An 18,649-nucleotide genomic window follows, 5' to 3' on the forward strand; every position below is an offset into this window, starting at 1 on the left:
ACTGTTAGCTTTAGCATGAGCAGAATTTAACTCTGTGATACAATGATGACTCCTGAATAAGCATTGGCTTAAGCAATAGTTTAGTGTTTGTCTCAATCTCAACTTTTTTCTTTGCTGCTTCTCATTGCCATTGATGAATTCATTCATGGGTGAGCTTCTATCACGAATGGGTGTTATGCCAATTTCTATACGACAATTGTGTTTCACATGTGCAGTTGGTAATACTGTATTAGATATAACACGTAAAGACATGTGCTGCTTTTAACCTCTAACTCACTGATGAAACCAATGACCTGCTGATGACCCACTGTCAAGAAATCCTCGGAGAGAAACAATTCAATAAAAAAAAAAAAAGTAATAACTAGTCAAATATGAATTTTACTAACTTGTTCAATAGTGTTTTTACAAGCAAAGGTACAAAGTACTTTTCCCCAAAAAAATACTCTATGTACAAGTTTACCTTAATTCATTTTACAAAAGCAGCTCAATTCATATGACCTGAACAAAATATATATGTTCAAATCACACTTCTAACACACAATGTCTTTTATCTGCTCAATATGTTTTAGAGATAAAAGATATTGTGTGTAAGAAATGTGATTTTAATGTTTATATTTTGTGTGCGTGCGTGTGTACTTGTCGATAAGCACTTTTATAAAAAATGACCCCATATTATGTAATTTTGTTATTTTAGCTCTGGATTGTCATCCAAATAGATGATTTTCAGTACATATTTTGTTTATTTGAAAAAAAGATGTTTGCAGATTTCCTGAAAATGGAATGTAGCAATTTATGTGTGTGTGTGTGTGTGTGTGTGTGTGTGTGTGTGTGTGTGTGTGTGTGTGTGTGTGTGTGTGTGTGTGTGTGTGTGTGTGTGTGTGTGTGTGTGTGTGTGCGTGTGTTTATAAGGGGATGACATAATGCAGTTTGTACTGCCAGTCTGACAAAAATTAAGAAAATGACACTAATGAAACTTTTTTTTTTTTTTTTTTACAATTTTACTTTAAAAACCTACAGGAAACACATAAAAAATACATAATTCCTAAAAACTAAACTAAACTAAACTAATGATAAGACTATACACGTTGGCTAATATATCTCCCAAGATAACCCAAAATGGAAATACACAGTTCAATTAGCAACAAAAAAATGCAAAAAAAAAAACCCAACAAAAAAAAAAACATCTATGACATCGGTTGTGAATTTGCATCTTCATAAAAGCTAATGCTGTTTGAAAGGATTAGAAAACTACCTACATTGGCACAGCAGAAAATATAAACTAAAGTGCAGACAATCCTACTTGGGAAAAAAAAAACCAAACTTAAATCACATATTTTCAGTATGTTTAAGTTACAACTATAACTCAGTGTCAGTGTTGTAAAGTGTACTGTTATGAAATAATGAACATGGCTGGTTTCCATGCTTGTCCATTACAATAGTCACCCAAATGTCCCTTTTACTCATACATCATCTTCATTCATGCAGCTCTGCTTCATGTTCCTATGTGTAACCTCTACTTTAGTTCCACTGGCAGGAACAGTCCAGAGGCTCTTGGAAGCTGTACTCCACCACTGTGGCATTACGAGAGCAGTAAAGTATAACGGCTCGGGTTTGCAGTCCACTTTCACGGCAGCACTTACAAAACCTGGCGTGACTGTTGATGTTAAAGTTAAATATGGTGGCAGATGGACATTTACCATCACAGGAATACACAGTGACCTGTGAGCAGAAGCAGAGGTGGACAGAAAGATGACAAAACACAGTATTAGACGGGAACCATTTCAGTAATATCTTCCTGCACAAAACAACTTTGATAAGAGAAAAATGTAGCAGAAAATACAACACAGAAAAAGTCAAATTTAGACTTTTTGCCTGATTTACTGACTATATAACATTCAAAATGAAAACATTTACATGCTACACATTCAGATATGGAAAAACAGTCATTTAATGAATAATAAACTATTTTTATATTAAAATGCAACAGTAGATCAGGGATGCTCCTGCATTTGTACTTCTTCCTGTTGATGAATTTCATTTAATGATTACATTTGCTTTTTGGGGGTTTTGTGGTTACTAACCTCTTCATAAAAACTAATAATGATTCATTTTAATTTTAAAATTAGTTTTCAGAGATGACAGTTATAAACAGTTATAAATTGGGCCAACTACAGAGCAACACATTTCAACCACATAAAGTTGTTTCTTCTATTGCATGTTGGAGTACAATTTTTTTTTTGATTTGATATACTCTATAGTTTGCCACCTGTTAAATTTCCATAATGCAACCAATGTTTGATGATAATTAAGGCATCATTAGCTATAATAACCATAAACATATAAACCATTAACCATTTTTATGACCCAATGATTTCCCTTTGCACCCGTTTGCAGTACAGTAAAATATCCCATGTGATGAACAATTACAGTTTAAAACCTATACTCTTATCTATGTTGTTTGTGTGTTTAACTCAGCGTCTTTCTTACTGGTGCATTGCTCCTGCAGTCGTCCTTTCTGATTGTCGTCCGAATGGCCACACGCTTACAGGTCTTGCCATCCTCTTTACCTACGCACATGTTTACATAGATATAAAATGCACACACAAAGTTAACACAGGAAAATAAAAAAAAACTATTGTGATACAGAAACCTGATAACAAGATGGAATCACTGCCAGCATGTTTCTTTGAAGATACATTTTGCAAAGATACAAGTTCATACCATACATACACAGAAGTGTGCACAGTGACATATTTCCCCATTAAGATACACTCTGATCATTGTACCACAAAGACCTCACATACCCTGAAGCGCCTACTGAGTGGGGCTCTTTGTTGCCCAGCAGTTGGAGTTTGCTTTGACAGCTGGGTGATGGGGCATATGCACATCACACATCAGACGCCTGACGCATGGCTACTGATCTAATCTTTAACTTGCTCTTAAACCAACCAATATCGCTGGCAAATATGAGAAGGATAGATTATTTTATAGATAGATACATAGATTATTTTATTGATAGATATATCCTTCATGATCACTGGCTGTGCAAATTTGGGGCCTTAATTGTAGCATGTTATTTTTTGAATTTTATTTAATACTATGAAATGTAAAAGTGAAATAAAGAAACAAGCTCCTAAAACAAGACAAGCACAAAAATAGACACATACAAACACAGACGAGTGATATTCGGGTCGTAAGAGAAGAAATTTAAGTGGGAACAGTACAAGGTGATGGTACCTGTGTCACAGTTAGTACTACCAGTGGGTGTTACAGGGTTAACGGTAAATGGTAAAACACCCACTCCAGAACCTGGGAGCATCGTCGGGAACACAGCCGTCCAGTTCAACGAACATCAGGGGAACACAGCATTAAGTTTTGTTCAGAAAACACAGGTTAATGTCACACAGAAACAGGATGGAATTAGTGCAGCTGGCATGCACATGGATTTGACTTCTTTTTGGGTCACTCGTGGCAGCCGGCCAAAGAACACAAGTCATTTGATGTACTACAAAGCTCAGCAGGGCAGATTCTAACCCCTGCACCATCTTACATCCTCATTGTTACAGCGCTCACAGGGGAGCAACCTGATTGGCCAGATTGCAAGGATACTGCAGAAGCGGGCAAGCGAGCAAGAATCCAAAGAGGGAAAAAATGTCACCATGACTTGTTTTTTAAAGGTTCATTTCACATAAGTTGGAAAAATCTCATTATGCAACAAAGAAGAAATGAAAACCAGTGAACACGTCTACAAGTACAAGTCCAGAAAAATACAAAAATCACCATTAAATGATGAGTACAGTAATTCACACTGAGGTTTGATAATAATTTTTTTTTTTATAATTTATTATAAACTTTTCATAAAATGAAACTTCTTGCTGAGTTGTGCTGGTTCTTGAAAATTGAAAAGGAGCCCTGGTAAAGCCAGACCATTTTAAATGTGGTCATCAGCTCACAGGTTTTATCTCCACCCTCTACAAAAGGCCACACCCAAACCATTCAGCCAATAAGCCCATCCACTGCCAGGCAACAAGGCGCTCACCCCCAGCTAACCGACTGCTCCAAGCATGACCACAAGCCCCTAAAACAAAATCTGTACACTTACATGTCCTGCAGCAGCCGTCCACATAGCTCTGAACGATACCTCCGTTCTATAGGGGGAGAAAAATATTGCACCAATTGCATTATATAATGTTGCATAATCTTGGTGTACTACTAGTGACATTTGAGAAAATTGAGCTCTACTGAAAAGAAAGAAAAAAAGATTATTTATATATATAACGTTATTAAGATAGTGTAGTTGTAGATAAGGATGTTCAGCACATTTAAAGGTCCTGACCTGAATACACTCCGTATCATTGAAAGGTGGACAAACCACTCCAGAGGCAAGGATCACTGCTCCCACTGCTGTTTCCATACAGTCGTAGCGAGTACAGTTCTCCACCCAGGAACTCCCTGCCTGTACACACAGACGCAATTAGCAGCTCCCGAAATAGAGTAAACAGAAGACCAGGTGGGAAGTTTGTTTTCCTATAGTCTTATCTTACAGTGAAAAGCTCTGTTGTTCCATTTTCATTAGTAAAAGTGCAGGAGATATTTTTGCAGGAACCGCAGCACACCTGAGGATCCGTGGATTGAACATAAACCTGGTGCTGGAAAAGACAAGGTGAATACAAGAGTGAAGGTCAACTGGATTATAGAGAGAACTACGAGCGGTTTGGATTTGGTTGGAGTGATGCAAGGGTGGTCAATCATATATAAATTAAATACTGTATACTGAAAATCTCTCTTTAATCAAATTTTATTTGGCAAATATATTCACAAAATATCTCGATGTTCTGGTTACCCAAAGCTTATCAGTGTACAACCCACTTGGGTTCCCAACCCATGGTTTGGGAAATACTGATCGTAATGCACAAAGTAGTAAATCTCTATAAGTAACTCAACAGGCACACATGCAGTGTGTTACACACACAGTTTTTAAACAGCCCACTTTGTTGCTTTTGGTTATTTGTAGCAGTCATTCTGCCAAGTTAATTAAATACTGACAGCACAACACAGAGCAGAAATGGTTTCATTTAGACTGTTAGCACATTATTGAGAATGGCATTATTCACAGTGCATGCAAAAAGTATCACAGTGGTTCACTTTTTGCAGGATTTGGTACAGCCTCATTCCAAAATGTATGAAATCCATTCGTTCCCTAAAGATTAGACACATAATACAACATAATGAGAATGTGAAGTTTTTTCTTTTGCCAATTTAGAAAAAAAAATAAACTAAGAAATCATATGTACATAAGTATTGAGGGCCTTTGTTCAATACTTTTTTTGATTCACATTTGGCAGCAATAACAGCCTTGTCAACCCTCTCAGATGCTCAATATCAAATTGTTTGTCCACCTTTCGAGTCCACATGGCCACAAAAACAAAACCAAAAAACATCTGCAGCTGGAGTAGGGCAGATAAATTACATAAAGATGAATTAAAATAGGGTCTCAGCTGCCATCGGGTGTGACATCTTCTTTTCTTGGCACACAACAAGCTTGGCACACTTATATTTTGGTGGTTTGGCCCATTCTTCTCTGCAGCACTTCTCAACATTTGAGTGGATGGGAAGTGTTGACACACAGACATTTTTAGATCTCTCCAGAGATGTTCAATTGGATACATGTCTGGGCTCAGGCTGGGCCACTCAAGGACATTCAGAGTTGTAAATAAAACACTTCTTTGTCAACTTTGCTGTGTGCTTCAAGTTGATATCCTGCTGAAAGGTGAACCGCCACTCTAGTCTGAGGTCAAGAGCACTCTGGAGCAACTTTTCATCCAGAAGTCTCTGTGCATTGCTGCATTCATCACTCCCGCCATCCTGACTAGTCTCCCAGTTCCTAACAATGAAAAGCATTCCCACAGCATGATGCTGCCACCGCCATGCTATAGGGATGGTACTGGCCTGTCTGCTGAGTAGTGACGGTTCCTCCAAACATGATGTCAAACAGTTTATTTTCCATTTCATCAGATTAGAGAATGTTTTCATGTTCTCATGATGTGAGTCCTTCAGGTGCATGTTGGCAAACTTTAACAAGCAAGTGCCTTCTGTCTGACCACTCTTTCATAGAAGCCTGATTGGGGGATTGCTGCAGAGATGGTTGTCCTTCTGGAAGGTCCTCTTCTCTTCATGCTCGAGCTCTGACCGAGTGACCATCGGTTTCTTGGTTTCCTCCATGACTAAGGCCCCTTTCTCCTAATCACTCGGTTTCAATGACAACCAATTCCAGCACGAATTGAAATGTCTTCCAAAAACAAAAACTGTGATAATGGATGCCACTGGGCTCATTGGGACCTTCAAAGAAACAGATTTGTTTTTTCTGTAGCCTTCTCTTCCTTTGTGCTTCGAGACAATCCTGGCTCAGAAGCCACCAGACAATTCCTTTGACTCCATGCTTGGTTTGAGCTCTAACATGCACTGTCAACTGTGAGCAATTCAATTTAGCCCAGATGGACTCCAATTAAACTGTAGAAACGTCAGGTGACTTGTAAATGATCTACAACAGTAAAACAAGAGTCGTAATGAAACTGACAGTAGTGTGTGGTTCTTCCTATATGACCAATTCTCTATATTCAACCAGTTTATCGAACACATACCTAATGTCCTCATTCATGAGCTTCATTGAAGTTTTGTTTATTTAGTTTCAAGCTTGTTTTCGTCTTGTAAGCAAATATGTCAACCTCAGAGCCAACCTGGCTCTAACATTGGATAAAAGATGAGATGCAGGGTTTTTTTTCTCTCTCACATTAACCACAAAATATACCAGTAGTTCTAGGAGTCAAGTGTGGTTACTTGTGATGGGATAATGCAACATTAACAAAGAAAAGCTGGATACCCAAATGCACTGTCATACACTTTTAACAGTACATAGTCATTGTTTTAAAACAGCCAAAAAAAAAAAAAACCTTGCAAAAACTCTACATGATAAATGAGTTTAGTACATACTGGTCCACATTTGTGGGTACAGTTGACGGAGGTGATTTCCATGGCATAGAAGCCAGAATCTGGGTCTCGATGATGAAGGCACTGAACGGTGTAGCACATTTCTCCTTCAAAGTACTGAACCAGAGACTGGCCCGGGCTCAGCACAGTCACCCCTTGGAAAAGACACACTTCTGCTTTCTCTATACAAGATCACACAAAACATAGGATGAGACATTTCTACTGTGTATGATACATTTTGTGATACAAAGCCAATGCTGCCTACAGATAGTTTGTTGACACACTATTTTTAGGTGTCCAGAATGGTTTACACGTACGGCATGAGCGTTGAGAACAGCCGCATTCGGCGCTCCTGTCTGGAACCTCAACCAACACCTCCCCCTGAGGAAAAAAAAACAAAAAAACAAGAGTGCTCACTTAACTAATGTTTTCCTCACTTTTACCTCCTTCTGGCAAAAACCCTGATTAGACTGTGACTTTGGTCTGAGCTTTTTTGCTGACTTACCACCTGACAAATGGGGAGGGAGCTGTCCTCACATTGGCACTCTGAGCAGTAGTAAAAAACAAAAAGTTAGTGAGAGGTAGATTGAAGTTTATCCATGTATGTGACAGGGATAACAACTTTTAAGATAATTTAAGTAATGAATGGGTAATCAGTAATAAACAGAGGGGGGAAAAAAACTGGAGTGTTTTAGAATACCACAGTGATATTGAGGGCAGCAATGATCGGGAACCGCGGTTTGGACCAAAGAGAGCCCAGGTGCACAGGTCACAGATGATTCGGGGCACAGATTGACATCACACACTGTGATACATGAGAGATGATGTAAATATTACTTTGAAGTCACAGACACAAGAATGTGGACACGCGAGTGAACACACGCAGCTCACCACAGTGGTACTGTGGACAGCAGCTGTTGGTGGTGTTTAGATCCACAGCCAAAATTTCGCCATGCGAGCAGGCTGGAATGGGCTCAATACATGACTCACACACTGGTCACAGAGAGAAGAGAGAGATTCAGCTTTAGTGATGTAATTGATGGAAGCGGGTAAGAGGGACTCCCAGTGGGGCTCCAACATTGACCTACAGACTTGTGGGTTTTTTTAGACTGGCCTGTGTATAACAATTAAAACTCACCACACAGGTAAGAGAAGCAGCAGGATTTTTGCCCCCTGACCTCAACAAGGAACTGATCTTCCCTGCAGTCGGGGGAAGAGATGGGAGGGCATGCCGTGGGGTCACACTCTGTGGGAGCGCATTTAGTGAACACAAAAGTTTAACCCAGTGACATCATTAAAAGAAAGTTTACAACATGAGTGATGAAAGCTTTCCCTTACCACACCGGTACTCTGGACAGCAGGACATGGTGCTGTACCCAATCACCAGCCTGTTCCCATAATCGCAAGGTGGAGCATCACTGTCACAGATGGTCATGTTACACTCTGAAAAGAGGTGAAGGAAAAATAGCATAGCTTTTATGCTATCAGAAACAATACGATATCAATATAAAAAAGGATTTGAGCCAAAGGCGGTACCGACGACAAAGGTTAAATAACATCTCACAAAGACCATCTTTATTTGGATGAACTGATTTACTTGTCAAAGATGAGCACTTTTAAACATACCACATATCTTCTTTGGGCAGCAGGCTCCTTCTTCCAGGACATCCAGCACATACTCACCCTCCCTCTCACACAGTGGTGTGGGAACAGAGTGGCAGTCTGGTTCGACAGCTATCACAGAGCCATTCTCCATGCACTTGTACAGACAGCAGCCGCGAGCAGAGCCATTCCACACCTCTCCCGGGGCCCGGGGGTTCCCCTCATTATCCGTGCACACTGGATACACCAGGACCAAGATGTGTGCACAATGTCCAACAGTACAGTGCTCATCACAAAGGCATGTAATTACTCTCTCACTCACCGCAGCGATCCTCTGTTACACAGTAAGGGGAGTCGGCACGGTGCAGGATGGTGCCACTGCGACACACGCACTCCTCTCTGATGAAGGAGCAGGTGGTCTCCTCGTAGTACTCTCTGTTCACACAGGTGCGGCTGGTGCAGGTGCTCACACATGGCTGATACTCCTTACCGGGGGGACACCGCAATGCTACAAGACGACAGGCACTGTACAGTGGTGCACGAGCAAACAAAGAGCAGGTACATCTAAATACATGCATTCCTTTGCCTGTGTCTCCTTACGGCAGAAGTTGTGACGTCTCCAGCTGATGCACACTTGATGCGTGTAGCAAACTGCTACGTAGGCTGCCAGAAAGTCACACTGGTGATCTTTGTAATGCAGGTCCCCTGCCCACATGATGTCGCAGAACTGTTCCGGAGGCACCTGCAGGAACACAACCAGGTCATGTGCACTGTCGGAGGTAAGGGTACAGTGAGAGCCTCTGTAGGGGGTACCCTGACACATCACTACTGTAATTATTGCACTACAAGGTAATTATGCATTGCTTGCTGACAGCAAAAATAGCCCACATTAATTCCAAAGCAGTCAAAGGTCAGAAAACATGATTTTACCATTTCATTGTTTAATTAGGCAAGATTATGTTGTTAAATGAGCAAAGCAAAAGTAGTGCAAAGGGTTCAGATGTCCATCCATTTGCTAAACTGCTTTAGCATCCCCGCTGAGTGGAAGTCAAGGCAGGTCATCAATCATACCTGAACAAATGCAGAGATGGACAATCTCACAAAAACACACTGACTGTGTGTGCAATTTAGGGTAACCAAACCTGGTTTTATTAATGAATAACTACTAATGAAATCCAACACAATAACAAGTATAAATTACAATAAACTGAAATCAAATGAAATCCTTGTACTATGAGATTACAATAACCCTGACTGAGTTTACAACTCCCTACAGTTTATTTCATACGATTGTGTTGCATTTCAGCTAATTTTATGTTGAGCCTTTTACATCTTTTTAATAGCTGACTATGTTGTTTTCTAAAATGATAAATAGTAAACTAAAGCTTGTAATATTTTATGACTCATTCAAAACCCAAATATATTAAAATCACAGTGATAAAGAACAATAACAAATCCTCACATTGCCGTGAAAGAGTATTTGGGACTTTGCAATAAAGATAATTATATGTTTAACTAAATATTTATATGATTTAATTGTGTTTTCATTGCTAAAATCATAACAAAGACACTTGACTCATGCTTTACAATCAAGCTTGAAGAGCACCGTGTGAACAGTCAGTACCTTGCTGTGACACGGCGTGAATGGTCTTTGTCGGAGCATAGAAAGACAGATAGAGCAGTCACCGGTGGTGCAGTTGTCTCCGACCCTGCGGGTGTGCTCGGCCTCATCAGTGGTGTGGACTCGCCACGCCTGCAGGAAGAGCATCATGTCTCCCACCTCTCTGACCACTGTGCCATTGGGCAGCTTCAGATCATCTTCAGGGTTCCCATCGCAGCAACCTGGCAGGGTGGACAAGTGGACTTTCGGTGCAGGTGTTCTGTGTAAACTGTATTGCTCCAGACAGTGAGCAATGTGGGTGTAGAGTGGGGAAACGTCTATGTGAAAGTGCCTAATTAAGCTGAATGGCTCTCAACGTCTCAAATTGTCATATCACATAATGACTCAAGTCAAAGCGATGCTGCAATTTAGACATTAAGCCTTTAGGTGTTGAAAGATGGCACTTAGATAAATGAGGCTGGTGCGGATGCAGTCAAAGCTGATGTGTTTATATGTGTGTGCTTGCATGTGGACTCACCACACAAGCCTCGGGTGGGCACAGATGCGTTATTTGGAGCGACGTACTGCAGCACCAGGATGCCGGTGCTGTGATACCACTGTATGCTGATCCCACCAGGTGTGTGGATCAGGTACATGCTGCCTGTATCTTCCACGTAAAGGGAGTGGCGTGAAAAAGGAAGTCGAGCAGGTCTGTAGTTTACTGTAACCTGAAGATAAAGAAAAAACTGTCAAATAATTTACATGGGATTTGACAGGATTTGGTGTATGTACTTCTTGCAACCATAACACCGAGAGTTTTCAAGGTATCTAGAAAATTCCAAAAGTACCAAAAACCCAAGACATACAACTTTGTCTCCCTTTATAGTTATTATGATGCTCCCTCTGGACTTCCACAGCTCGACTAAACAATCATAACAAAACCACAATCATACTGAATAAATGATGGATTTTGAGTTGAAGTTATCGTGGGGAACTGGAAAGAGACAATCACTCATTACATATATATTTGACAATTCAACCGTCATACAATCAAAATTAATTCAGTCACCTTGCGATCGAGTCGATTGATAATAATTCTGTAGGAGGAGGTGGTAATGTTCAGCTTCTTGAAACAAAGACCAGATGTTCCCCCTGTGGGACTCTTGTCGGGAATATAAATGAGAGATTGTATTAACATAGATTTTTTTAAATGAATATTTTGATTTGAGAGCAAGCACAACCACATAGAAGTACAAGGACAAGACGACGTTCTACTCACAGTTCGTCTGATGGAGTTTACGCTCTGCAAAAAGACCAAAACTTCACTTACTAAAAATTGATTATCGGGTGTATAGTTTTTAGTGTTTCATCACTTCATTTCATCAACTATTTTGTTTTATAACACAATAACCAAACACACTGCCAAAGGCAGGACTGTAATATTAATTCCAATACATATATCGTGAATAAATCATATTTAACATATGTCAAAAGAAAGAAACATTTCAACTTGCTTTTTAGATCAAACCAACCATGAAATGCATCTTTAATTGCAAATGGAAAACATTAATTATCAACAACAATGCAGTTGGTATAGATGACTGTGACGGGTACATGAAGGTCATATGTTTCATTTTCTATCTCACCTGGCTGGTTGGACATTTTTCCACAGCCCCAATAATCATCTCCCGGGGAAGGTTAACCAAAATATAGGAGCCATTGTCATATAAGGCCACATTATTACCATCAAATGTGATCACACGTAAGTCTGACATCACGGTACAGCGACCTGCAGCGACAAACCCAGAATATGGACAGTGAAACCATTGATCACTCACTCAGGAAGACATTTCAACATATGCAACTAATCTTACATGGACACTGCCACTGAGGACAGCAGGGGTCTGTGTTGAGGAGGATGGGCAGGCCCAGCAAGCTGCACTGAGGTGCAGTCGTGTTGTAGCGGCAATGGAGGGACGAGTTGTGAAGTAGCAACTCTCCATTGAAGCATATGAGCTCAGCACACTCGTCAACACGATAGGAGTATGGAGGCTGTAAGACAAATATATATATAAATATATGCATGTCTTTTTGAATAGCTTTTTTTATGCCATAATCCAAACAGTAACTGTAAACCACAACTGACATAGTAAACATACTTTTTTTCTACAATACACTTTTCCTCGTAACACCTTTTTTGCTATGAAGTAGGTTGTGAAAAAGACCTCTTACTGTAATACTGAAACCAAGAAGAAAACAGTCTAACTTAATTATTTATGGAAGTAATCAATCACAATGTAAACCTAACTGTACTGATTTCTCCTCCAGTTGTTTGAATGCATGCTCAGAGGCTGTTTAGTCAGTCTGTGTATTGAACACTTACTGTGCAGGGAGTTGTGGGCAAGAGGAAAGGATGTGTGGTTGATGTTTCCTCCGTGATAGGAGAGGTGTACGGACTTGTCATTACTTCTGTAGTTGTGGGCTCGCTGGTTGTTGGAGGTGGTGTTGTGGTTGTTACGGCCACTGTTGAAGCATCTGTTGAGACGATGGTCTCAACGAGAGTGGTTGTCAGACGTGGGGCAGGTGGAGGAGCAGTTGATGATTTAGTGGTGGTTTCAGGTTCAGAAGTGGTGGTGGTCGGGGTGGGGACAGTGGTGGGTGGCGGGGCTGTTGTTGTTGGGGTTGGTGGAGGTGTGGAGGAGGTTGACGATGCCGGTGTTGTTGGTGTGGTAACGGTGGTGGGGGTTGGAGTGGACAACATGGCAGTGGAAGCTGAGGTGGTGGGAGAGGGAGGAGATGAAGTCGGAGGAATCGTAGTGGGTACGGTGGGCAGAGTCGTGGGTGACGCTGAGGTGACAGTCGTGGTAGTTACTGTAGTTTGTGGGGGAGTCATTTCAGTCGTAGTCGTTGTTGGCTGGGTGGAAGGAGGAAGAGTGGTAGAAACAGTGGTGAGAGGAGCCGTTGTGGTTGGAGCCGGGATGGGCGCAGTGGTGACACGCTCCGTGGTTAACGTTGTGCTGGGAGCGGTGCTGGCTGCTGTGGTAGTTGTGGTGAGCCTGACAGTCGTGGAGGAGGTGGTTGTTGCTCTGGTCGTAGTGCTGGTTGTAGTGGTGGTTGTCGTTGTAGTTGTCGGCGTTGTGGTCGTAGTACTAGACGCTGTGGTGGCTGTCGGTGTTGTAGTTTCAGGTGGTGACGTTGTTGTTCGGTTCGATCGTGTCACATATGCAAAGGATGTTGGAGTCGGGGGAAAGGAAACACCTATAGTTAAAAAAGAAATCACATGAGCACATACAGTGGATCATTGATTTAAAACAAGTATAAATATTGTATATCTGTAACTATTTTTTTTTTTTTTTTTTAAGTTAGACGGAATAAAAAAACGAGATTGCTGTCTTGATTAAAAGAAAAATGGCTGAAGGAAAAACTGTTCAGGAATGTAATAAAAGTTAGGTGTCGGCAAACATGGTGGCTTACAGGTCAAGTTCATATAAAATTCAGTACATGATTTGAAAGTGGAATTACTCATGAAATAAAGTCGCTGTTAGTTTCTGAAAGGTTGTTTACTGCTGGTGTATACCTTCCTGAAAAATTGCTTTCACAAAAATAATTCAGAGGCAAGCTCTATGTTCGGTGTTCCTGCGAAATCATACTTAAGTGAGTGTAATATCAGAGAAATTGTTCCCATATTAATTCTGACAGTCACAGTAAAGTCACACTTGACTACTAAAGTCTAATGAGTCCATCTATGGCTCAGGGTGAACATGAAAGGGATTTTCTATGTACCGAGAGACAACCTGAAATCTTAATCACTTCATTCTACTCACAGTCCTCTGTGTAGACACATCTCCTTGTGACTTCATCCAGGACCATATTCGTAGGGCAACGTGGGAAACAACCCTCCACACTGCAACATACAGAGACTAATTCACAACTGGAACCCATGACCGATGCATCATCAATGCTTTCGGTGAACCATGCGTCTTACGGGGGCAGGAAATGGCATCGTGTTGCACTGGGATCACTGCACGTCTGGACACACGGGCTTGCACAAGCCTGGTAGCGCCACTCACACATCATACGGTAAGGTATCACAAACGTGCTCTCTGCCAAAGGAGAGGCAAAAAAGCCCTTCAGGACGAGAGGCATAGATTTCTGGTCTTTTGTAATGTATGTTGCTCATGTTTAAAAGGTCAGACAACGAGCCTGTTAAAATGTGCTTCTAATAAAAATAATAATAATACATTTGCCATTTTTTTGTCGCTGCCTTTTTCATGACTCAATTGTAAGCTTCTTACATTTTCTTAAACAGCACATGACATTAATGAAACATTAGTTTCTGTAGTTGTGTGTGTGTGTGTGTGTGTGTGTGTGTGTGTGTGTGTGTGTGTGTGTGTGTGTGTGTGTGTGTGTGTGTGTGTTGTGCTGTGCTGCTAACCCTCCAGGGAGAAACTGCTGCTGGCTTTGAAGGCCTCTGAGGTGTCGTATCTCTGGGCCCGAGCGACAGTGCGCGTCAGTGTCAGAAAAATTCCAGGTTGGCCGACAAGCTCGAACGAGGTGTGACTTGGCAGAAACAGCCCCTGGTGCTGGATGAAGGTTGCCCTGCGACTGAATTCGTCTCCTCGACTCCAGTGCTCCAGCTGAAGACGACTGCGTCCTGACACGGCCAGGAAATAGTTTGGTCTCTCTGCAGACTCCAGAGACACCACAGGGACACCTGGGATGGCAAGTAAAATTGAGCGAAGTCACCTTAAAAGAACAAATCGAAGCAGACTTGAAGCAACTGAATGTATACTCTCACGTGATGTTCTGTCCTTCTGCAGGCCTGTTGTGATCATAAAGTTGAACAGTAGAGATGGGCCAGGCAGCTGACCCAGCTTCTCTTTTACAAGTGGAAACACTGAGCTGCTGGTGCGATTCACGCCAAACATGGTATCATTATAGACAGCACTCACCAAGGAAAATGGGCCTTCGCCAAGCTCTGTGAAGCAAGGAGACAATGACAGAGACAATTAGTATAATGATGAGTCAGGAAGGACTCTAGCATGAGGTTAGCAAATCTGACAGGTCATACATTCTCACTCATACATACCTTGGTTATAGTATTCACAATCATAGGCTGAAAAAAAGAGTAAGGTAGTTTAGGAGACTTGAATCATTTCTTTAATTATTTAAAAAAAAGAGATAACATGTAAGGTGTAACACAAACAAATATGGAAATGGAATCCAAAATAGCAGAATGGTGGCTGATGCAAAGGGGAACAAATGAAAGTGGGTTAGCGAGGTGAGCAGGGGTCACATCCCCGAATGACACAAGGTAGACCAACGCACTACAGCTATGTGTGCGTGTGTGTGTCATTGTGTGTGTTTGTGTACTCACGGCAGACAGAGGGCGATCTCCAGTGTATTGTGACCCCCTGTTGACAGCATTTGTGCGCATAGGCAGCAATGGACGTACAGAGACACTCGCAGTCCCCCCCACGGTTACAGTTGCAAGTGTCTGTCAGGCAGTTTCTATAGAACCAAGCCACATCAACCTGGAGGGGAGGCAAAGCACGGTGACACACACACGCACACACAATCAATCATAAAATGAACCAGGCCAAATCTCGCTGGGAGAAACTGGGGGAGGTCTTGTTGAGGGGGTGAGTAGTTTTCAATAATTCAGACAGGAAGAAGCGATGAGATATCAGGACAAAGGAATGTGGGTCAACCTCTGGTGCCAAAGGTATCACATGAGCTCTATGACAAATCGACAGAATGCATCATAAATGACTTGTTTTGTCCAAAGGCGAGGCTAACAGCTCTGTCTCGCTGTTGGAATACTCAGCTCAAAGTAATATTTGCTCTGTAATACTTACTATTTTAGGAGACATTAAAAGAGCAGACATTCCCTGACTTTTGTGCAGCAGCCTGGCTGAAGTAACAATGTTACAACTAAAGTGAGAAACATCATACTCTAACGCAAACCCTCAGCAAGTTTAGGATTTTGGAGAAGCTCCTTCAAGTTGTAATTAATTCTCTCAAATTTCAGTGCCAGCATGTTTCCCATCCAACAATATTCATATTTGAAGTTGAGACATAAAACTAAAAGATAGTTTATTTTTGATTAGACTGGGTTTCGAATTGAAAATGTAAACTTGTAACTTCAAATCCGTTTGAAGTTAGTCCATGCCCTTTAGAAAAGAAAGAAAGAAGCTGACTGCGTTTACAGAAATGCAAAGTTTTCTGTCAATCTCCAGGAAGAATAATCCTCCTATAAGAGGAGACTTATAGATCGCAGGCCTTCGGATCTATTATTTGAGCGAAACTGGCTTTTCCTTATTGATCCAACAAAAGAATCAAACTCTGCCAGGAAAAGGGCAGAATCATGCAGCTGCCACATTTCTAGTGATAGAAAAGAGGGCCAAGTTTATTTCCACCACTCTATAGCACAAATAATTCAGTGTGATATCCACAGAGCAGAATAAGTCAAACATACTGTATATGAGTCATAAAAGATAAGTTCTGGAAAACAGAACTAATATCTCTGAGGAAAACAATAAAAAAGGATTCCTCAAAACCAGCCCTAAAAAAAAATGTGGCTGCATCCCAAAAGGTATATCAGATATATTGCAAACAATTCACACTTGTCTTACAAGAAAATAAATGATGATTACTTTCACCCACGATGTGTTCACGGCTTAGTCTGAAGCAAGAAAATGGTTAAATGACTAAATCTATAAATATATTTTCCAGTAGTCTTCAAGGAATTGTGGTTGCCTGTCACCATACTGTCTCGTGCATTTAATGAATCCAATTAGAGTACTGGATGCTCCAGTTTTTGAAGGTTGACTCCCCAAAGCATGCACCTGAGCACATCAACATGGCTCCATCTAGTGGCCACAGAGGGAACTGCTGTACTGTGATAAAACCTTGAAATGTGTCTGACCGTTTTGTGTTCCCCAGCCTCTGCTTTGGCATTTATCTCTGAGGAACTGTGTACTTCCAAGGATCAGTTAAGATTTTTTCCCATAGCCTTTTAATAACCTTTGCTTTTCTGTCGCAAGCAAGATGACCTTTCAAAAAATGTACTCTGTGCGGTGAACTGTGTGTGCGCATGCGCATCCTTTTACTTGAGACTCACCACATTGTGACAAGGTGCAAAGACATCACTGTAAAGGAGAGCACACTCCCTCTTGGCGTACGGCTGTCTCCCCAAGTCCCCTTCACATGGCCGCTCTACTAAATAGTCACTTTCACACTAAAACACACACACCCACACACACACACACACACACACACACACACACACACACACACACACACACACACACACACACACACACACACACACACACACACACACACACACACACACACACACGCACAGCACAGGTGATTGAGTGTCTGATTACTCTTAAATATCACAGTGAACTCGAGGGAGTCAAGCACATAAATTACAGGAGCAACAGAGAGCTAGTGAGGAGTGAGAAAGAGGAAAATAGACAAAGACAGAAAGACAAAGGAGGCTAAAGGGGGAAATCAATGAGGACGAGATGAGCTGACTCATACCTGTCCCAGGGCCCAGCTATCTCCAAAGGTCTGTGCATTATTGACTTCCATGTGGCTGGATGTGGTCATATCGTTCACTGTCACACTGTCAAAGTTTCCACACAGTCCACTGAGATGTCCCTGGAGGAAGAAGAGAGAGAGCGAGAAAAAAAAAGCAGTGACATTGAGTTGTGATCTTGTGTATTTTCTCTGAATAACACTGTCGTTTCCCAAATGTGCACACAGCTCTGACCTTCCACTGAGGTCCAGCTCTGATGTGTACAGTTGTCTTTCGGTCCCAGAGAATAGTCAGATCCTGATTGGAAAAGTGCACCACTGTGTAGTAGCCTGCTTTCCAAAGCTCAAACTCCGACCCTCGACCCACGACTGTGGAAGGGCTCTGATGCAGATAAACATGATCATTAGAACTAACCACTAAAGGTTTGACTGACATATTTGTTACTTTCAAAAGAACACACACGCACGCATGCCTACATACACGCACGGACACACACACACACCACACGCTCACACACACATCACGCACAGGTAACTAGTTTAACTGGGTTGCAAAGACTTTGATTGTGTGCATGCAATTCATACAGGGTTGCCAGAGTTGTCAGTGAAGTAGATCTTGGTAAGTCCCACGTGAATAACCAGTATTTTCATGCACACAATGCCGCTCTCATAGCAGTCCTTGTTTTGTGCGACAATGGATATCTCAGTTTCTCCTGCACTCTGGTGAGAGAGGAAGACAAAATATGAACCTTCAAACCTTTAATCTCTGCAACAAAACACTGTTTTTTGGGGGGGATTATTTTTGTTAATAGAACAGTAGAAACACAAATTAAATTTGGTGTTATCTTTCAATGCCATCTTTTTAGATACAAAAGACTTGACAAGAAGAGGAAGCAACCCTATTATGGGACA

General features: G+C 41.4%; 1 protein-coding gene across 1 annotated transcript in view; it reads right to left on the reverse strand.

Moving 5' to 3' along the window:
* Nucleotides 1-1,518: 1,518 nt before the first annotated feature.
* The window catches only part of otogl (otogelin-like), a gene marked incomplete at both ends in the record, with an annotated part of 29,036 nt that continues 11,905 nt past the window's right edge, over nucleotides 1,519-18,649 (reverse strand). Inside the window, 33 exons of the mRNA XM_080504727.1 lie at nucleotides 1,519-1,719; nucleotides 2,488-2,567; nucleotides 3,238-3,309; nucleotides 4,103-4,148; nucleotides 4,337-4,456; nucleotides 4,545-4,649; nucleotides 6,991-7,169; nucleotides 7,305-7,368; nucleotides 7,493-7,533; nucleotides 7,688-7,792; nucleotides 7,879-7,980; nucleotides 8,126-8,233; nucleotides 8,326-8,430; nucleotides 8,614-8,826; nucleotides 8,912-9,097; nucleotides 9,190-9,331; nucleotides 10,214-10,431; nucleotides 10,728-10,917; nucleotides 11,259-11,351; nucleotides 11,469-11,492; nucleotides 11,836-11,978; nucleotides 12,064-12,241; nucleotides 12,573-13,447; nucleotides 14,014-14,093; nucleotides 14,175-14,292; nucleotides 14,625-14,903; nucleotides 14,988-15,167; nucleotides 15,279-15,305; nucleotides 15,567-15,723; nucleotides 17,313-17,429; nucleotides 17,741-17,860; nucleotides 17,973-18,119; nucleotides 18,323-18,457. Coding sequence (XP_080360853.1) covers nucleotides 1,519-1,719; nucleotides 2,488-2,567; nucleotides 3,238-3,309; nucleotides 4,103-4,148; nucleotides 4,337-4,456; nucleotides 4,545-4,649; nucleotides 6,991-7,169; nucleotides 7,305-7,368; nucleotides 7,493-7,533; nucleotides 7,688-7,792; nucleotides 7,879-7,980; nucleotides 8,126-8,233; nucleotides 8,326-8,430; nucleotides 8,614-8,826; nucleotides 8,912-9,097; nucleotides 9,190-9,331; nucleotides 10,214-10,431; nucleotides 10,728-10,917; nucleotides 11,259-11,351; nucleotides 11,469-11,492; nucleotides 11,836-11,978; nucleotides 12,064-12,241; nucleotides 12,573-13,447; nucleotides 14,014-14,093; nucleotides 14,175-14,292; nucleotides 14,625-14,903; nucleotides 14,988-15,167; nucleotides 15,279-15,305; nucleotides 15,567-15,723; nucleotides 17,313-17,429; nucleotides 17,741-17,860; nucleotides 17,973-18,119; nucleotides 18,323-18,457 — 4,950 coding nt within the window. The remainder of the gene's footprint in view (nucleotides 1,720-2,487; nucleotides 2,568-3,237; nucleotides 3,310-4,102; nucleotides 4,149-4,336; nucleotides 4,457-4,544; nucleotides 4,650-6,990; nucleotides 7,170-7,304; nucleotides 7,369-7,492; nucleotides 7,534-7,687; nucleotides 7,793-7,878; nucleotides 7,981-8,125; nucleotides 8,234-8,325; nucleotides 8,431-8,613; nucleotides 8,827-8,911; nucleotides 9,098-9,189; nucleotides 9,332-10,213; nucleotides 10,432-10,727; nucleotides 10,918-11,258; nucleotides 11,352-11,468; nucleotides 11,493-11,835; nucleotides 11,979-12,063; nucleotides 12,242-12,572; nucleotides 13,448-14,013; nucleotides 14,094-14,174; nucleotides 14,293-14,624; nucleotides 14,904-14,987; nucleotides 15,168-15,278; nucleotides 15,306-15,566; nucleotides 15,724-17,312; nucleotides 17,430-17,740; nucleotides 17,861-17,972; nucleotides 18,120-18,322; nucleotides 18,458-18,649) is intronic.

The sequence above is a fragment of the Blennius ocellaris genome (assembly GCF_963422515.1).
Source record: "Blennius ocellaris genome assembly, chromosome: 11".
In the NCBI taxonomy this organism is placed as follows: Eukaryota; Metazoa; Chordata; class Actinopteri; order Blenniiformes; family Blenniidae; genus Blennius; species Blennius ocellaris.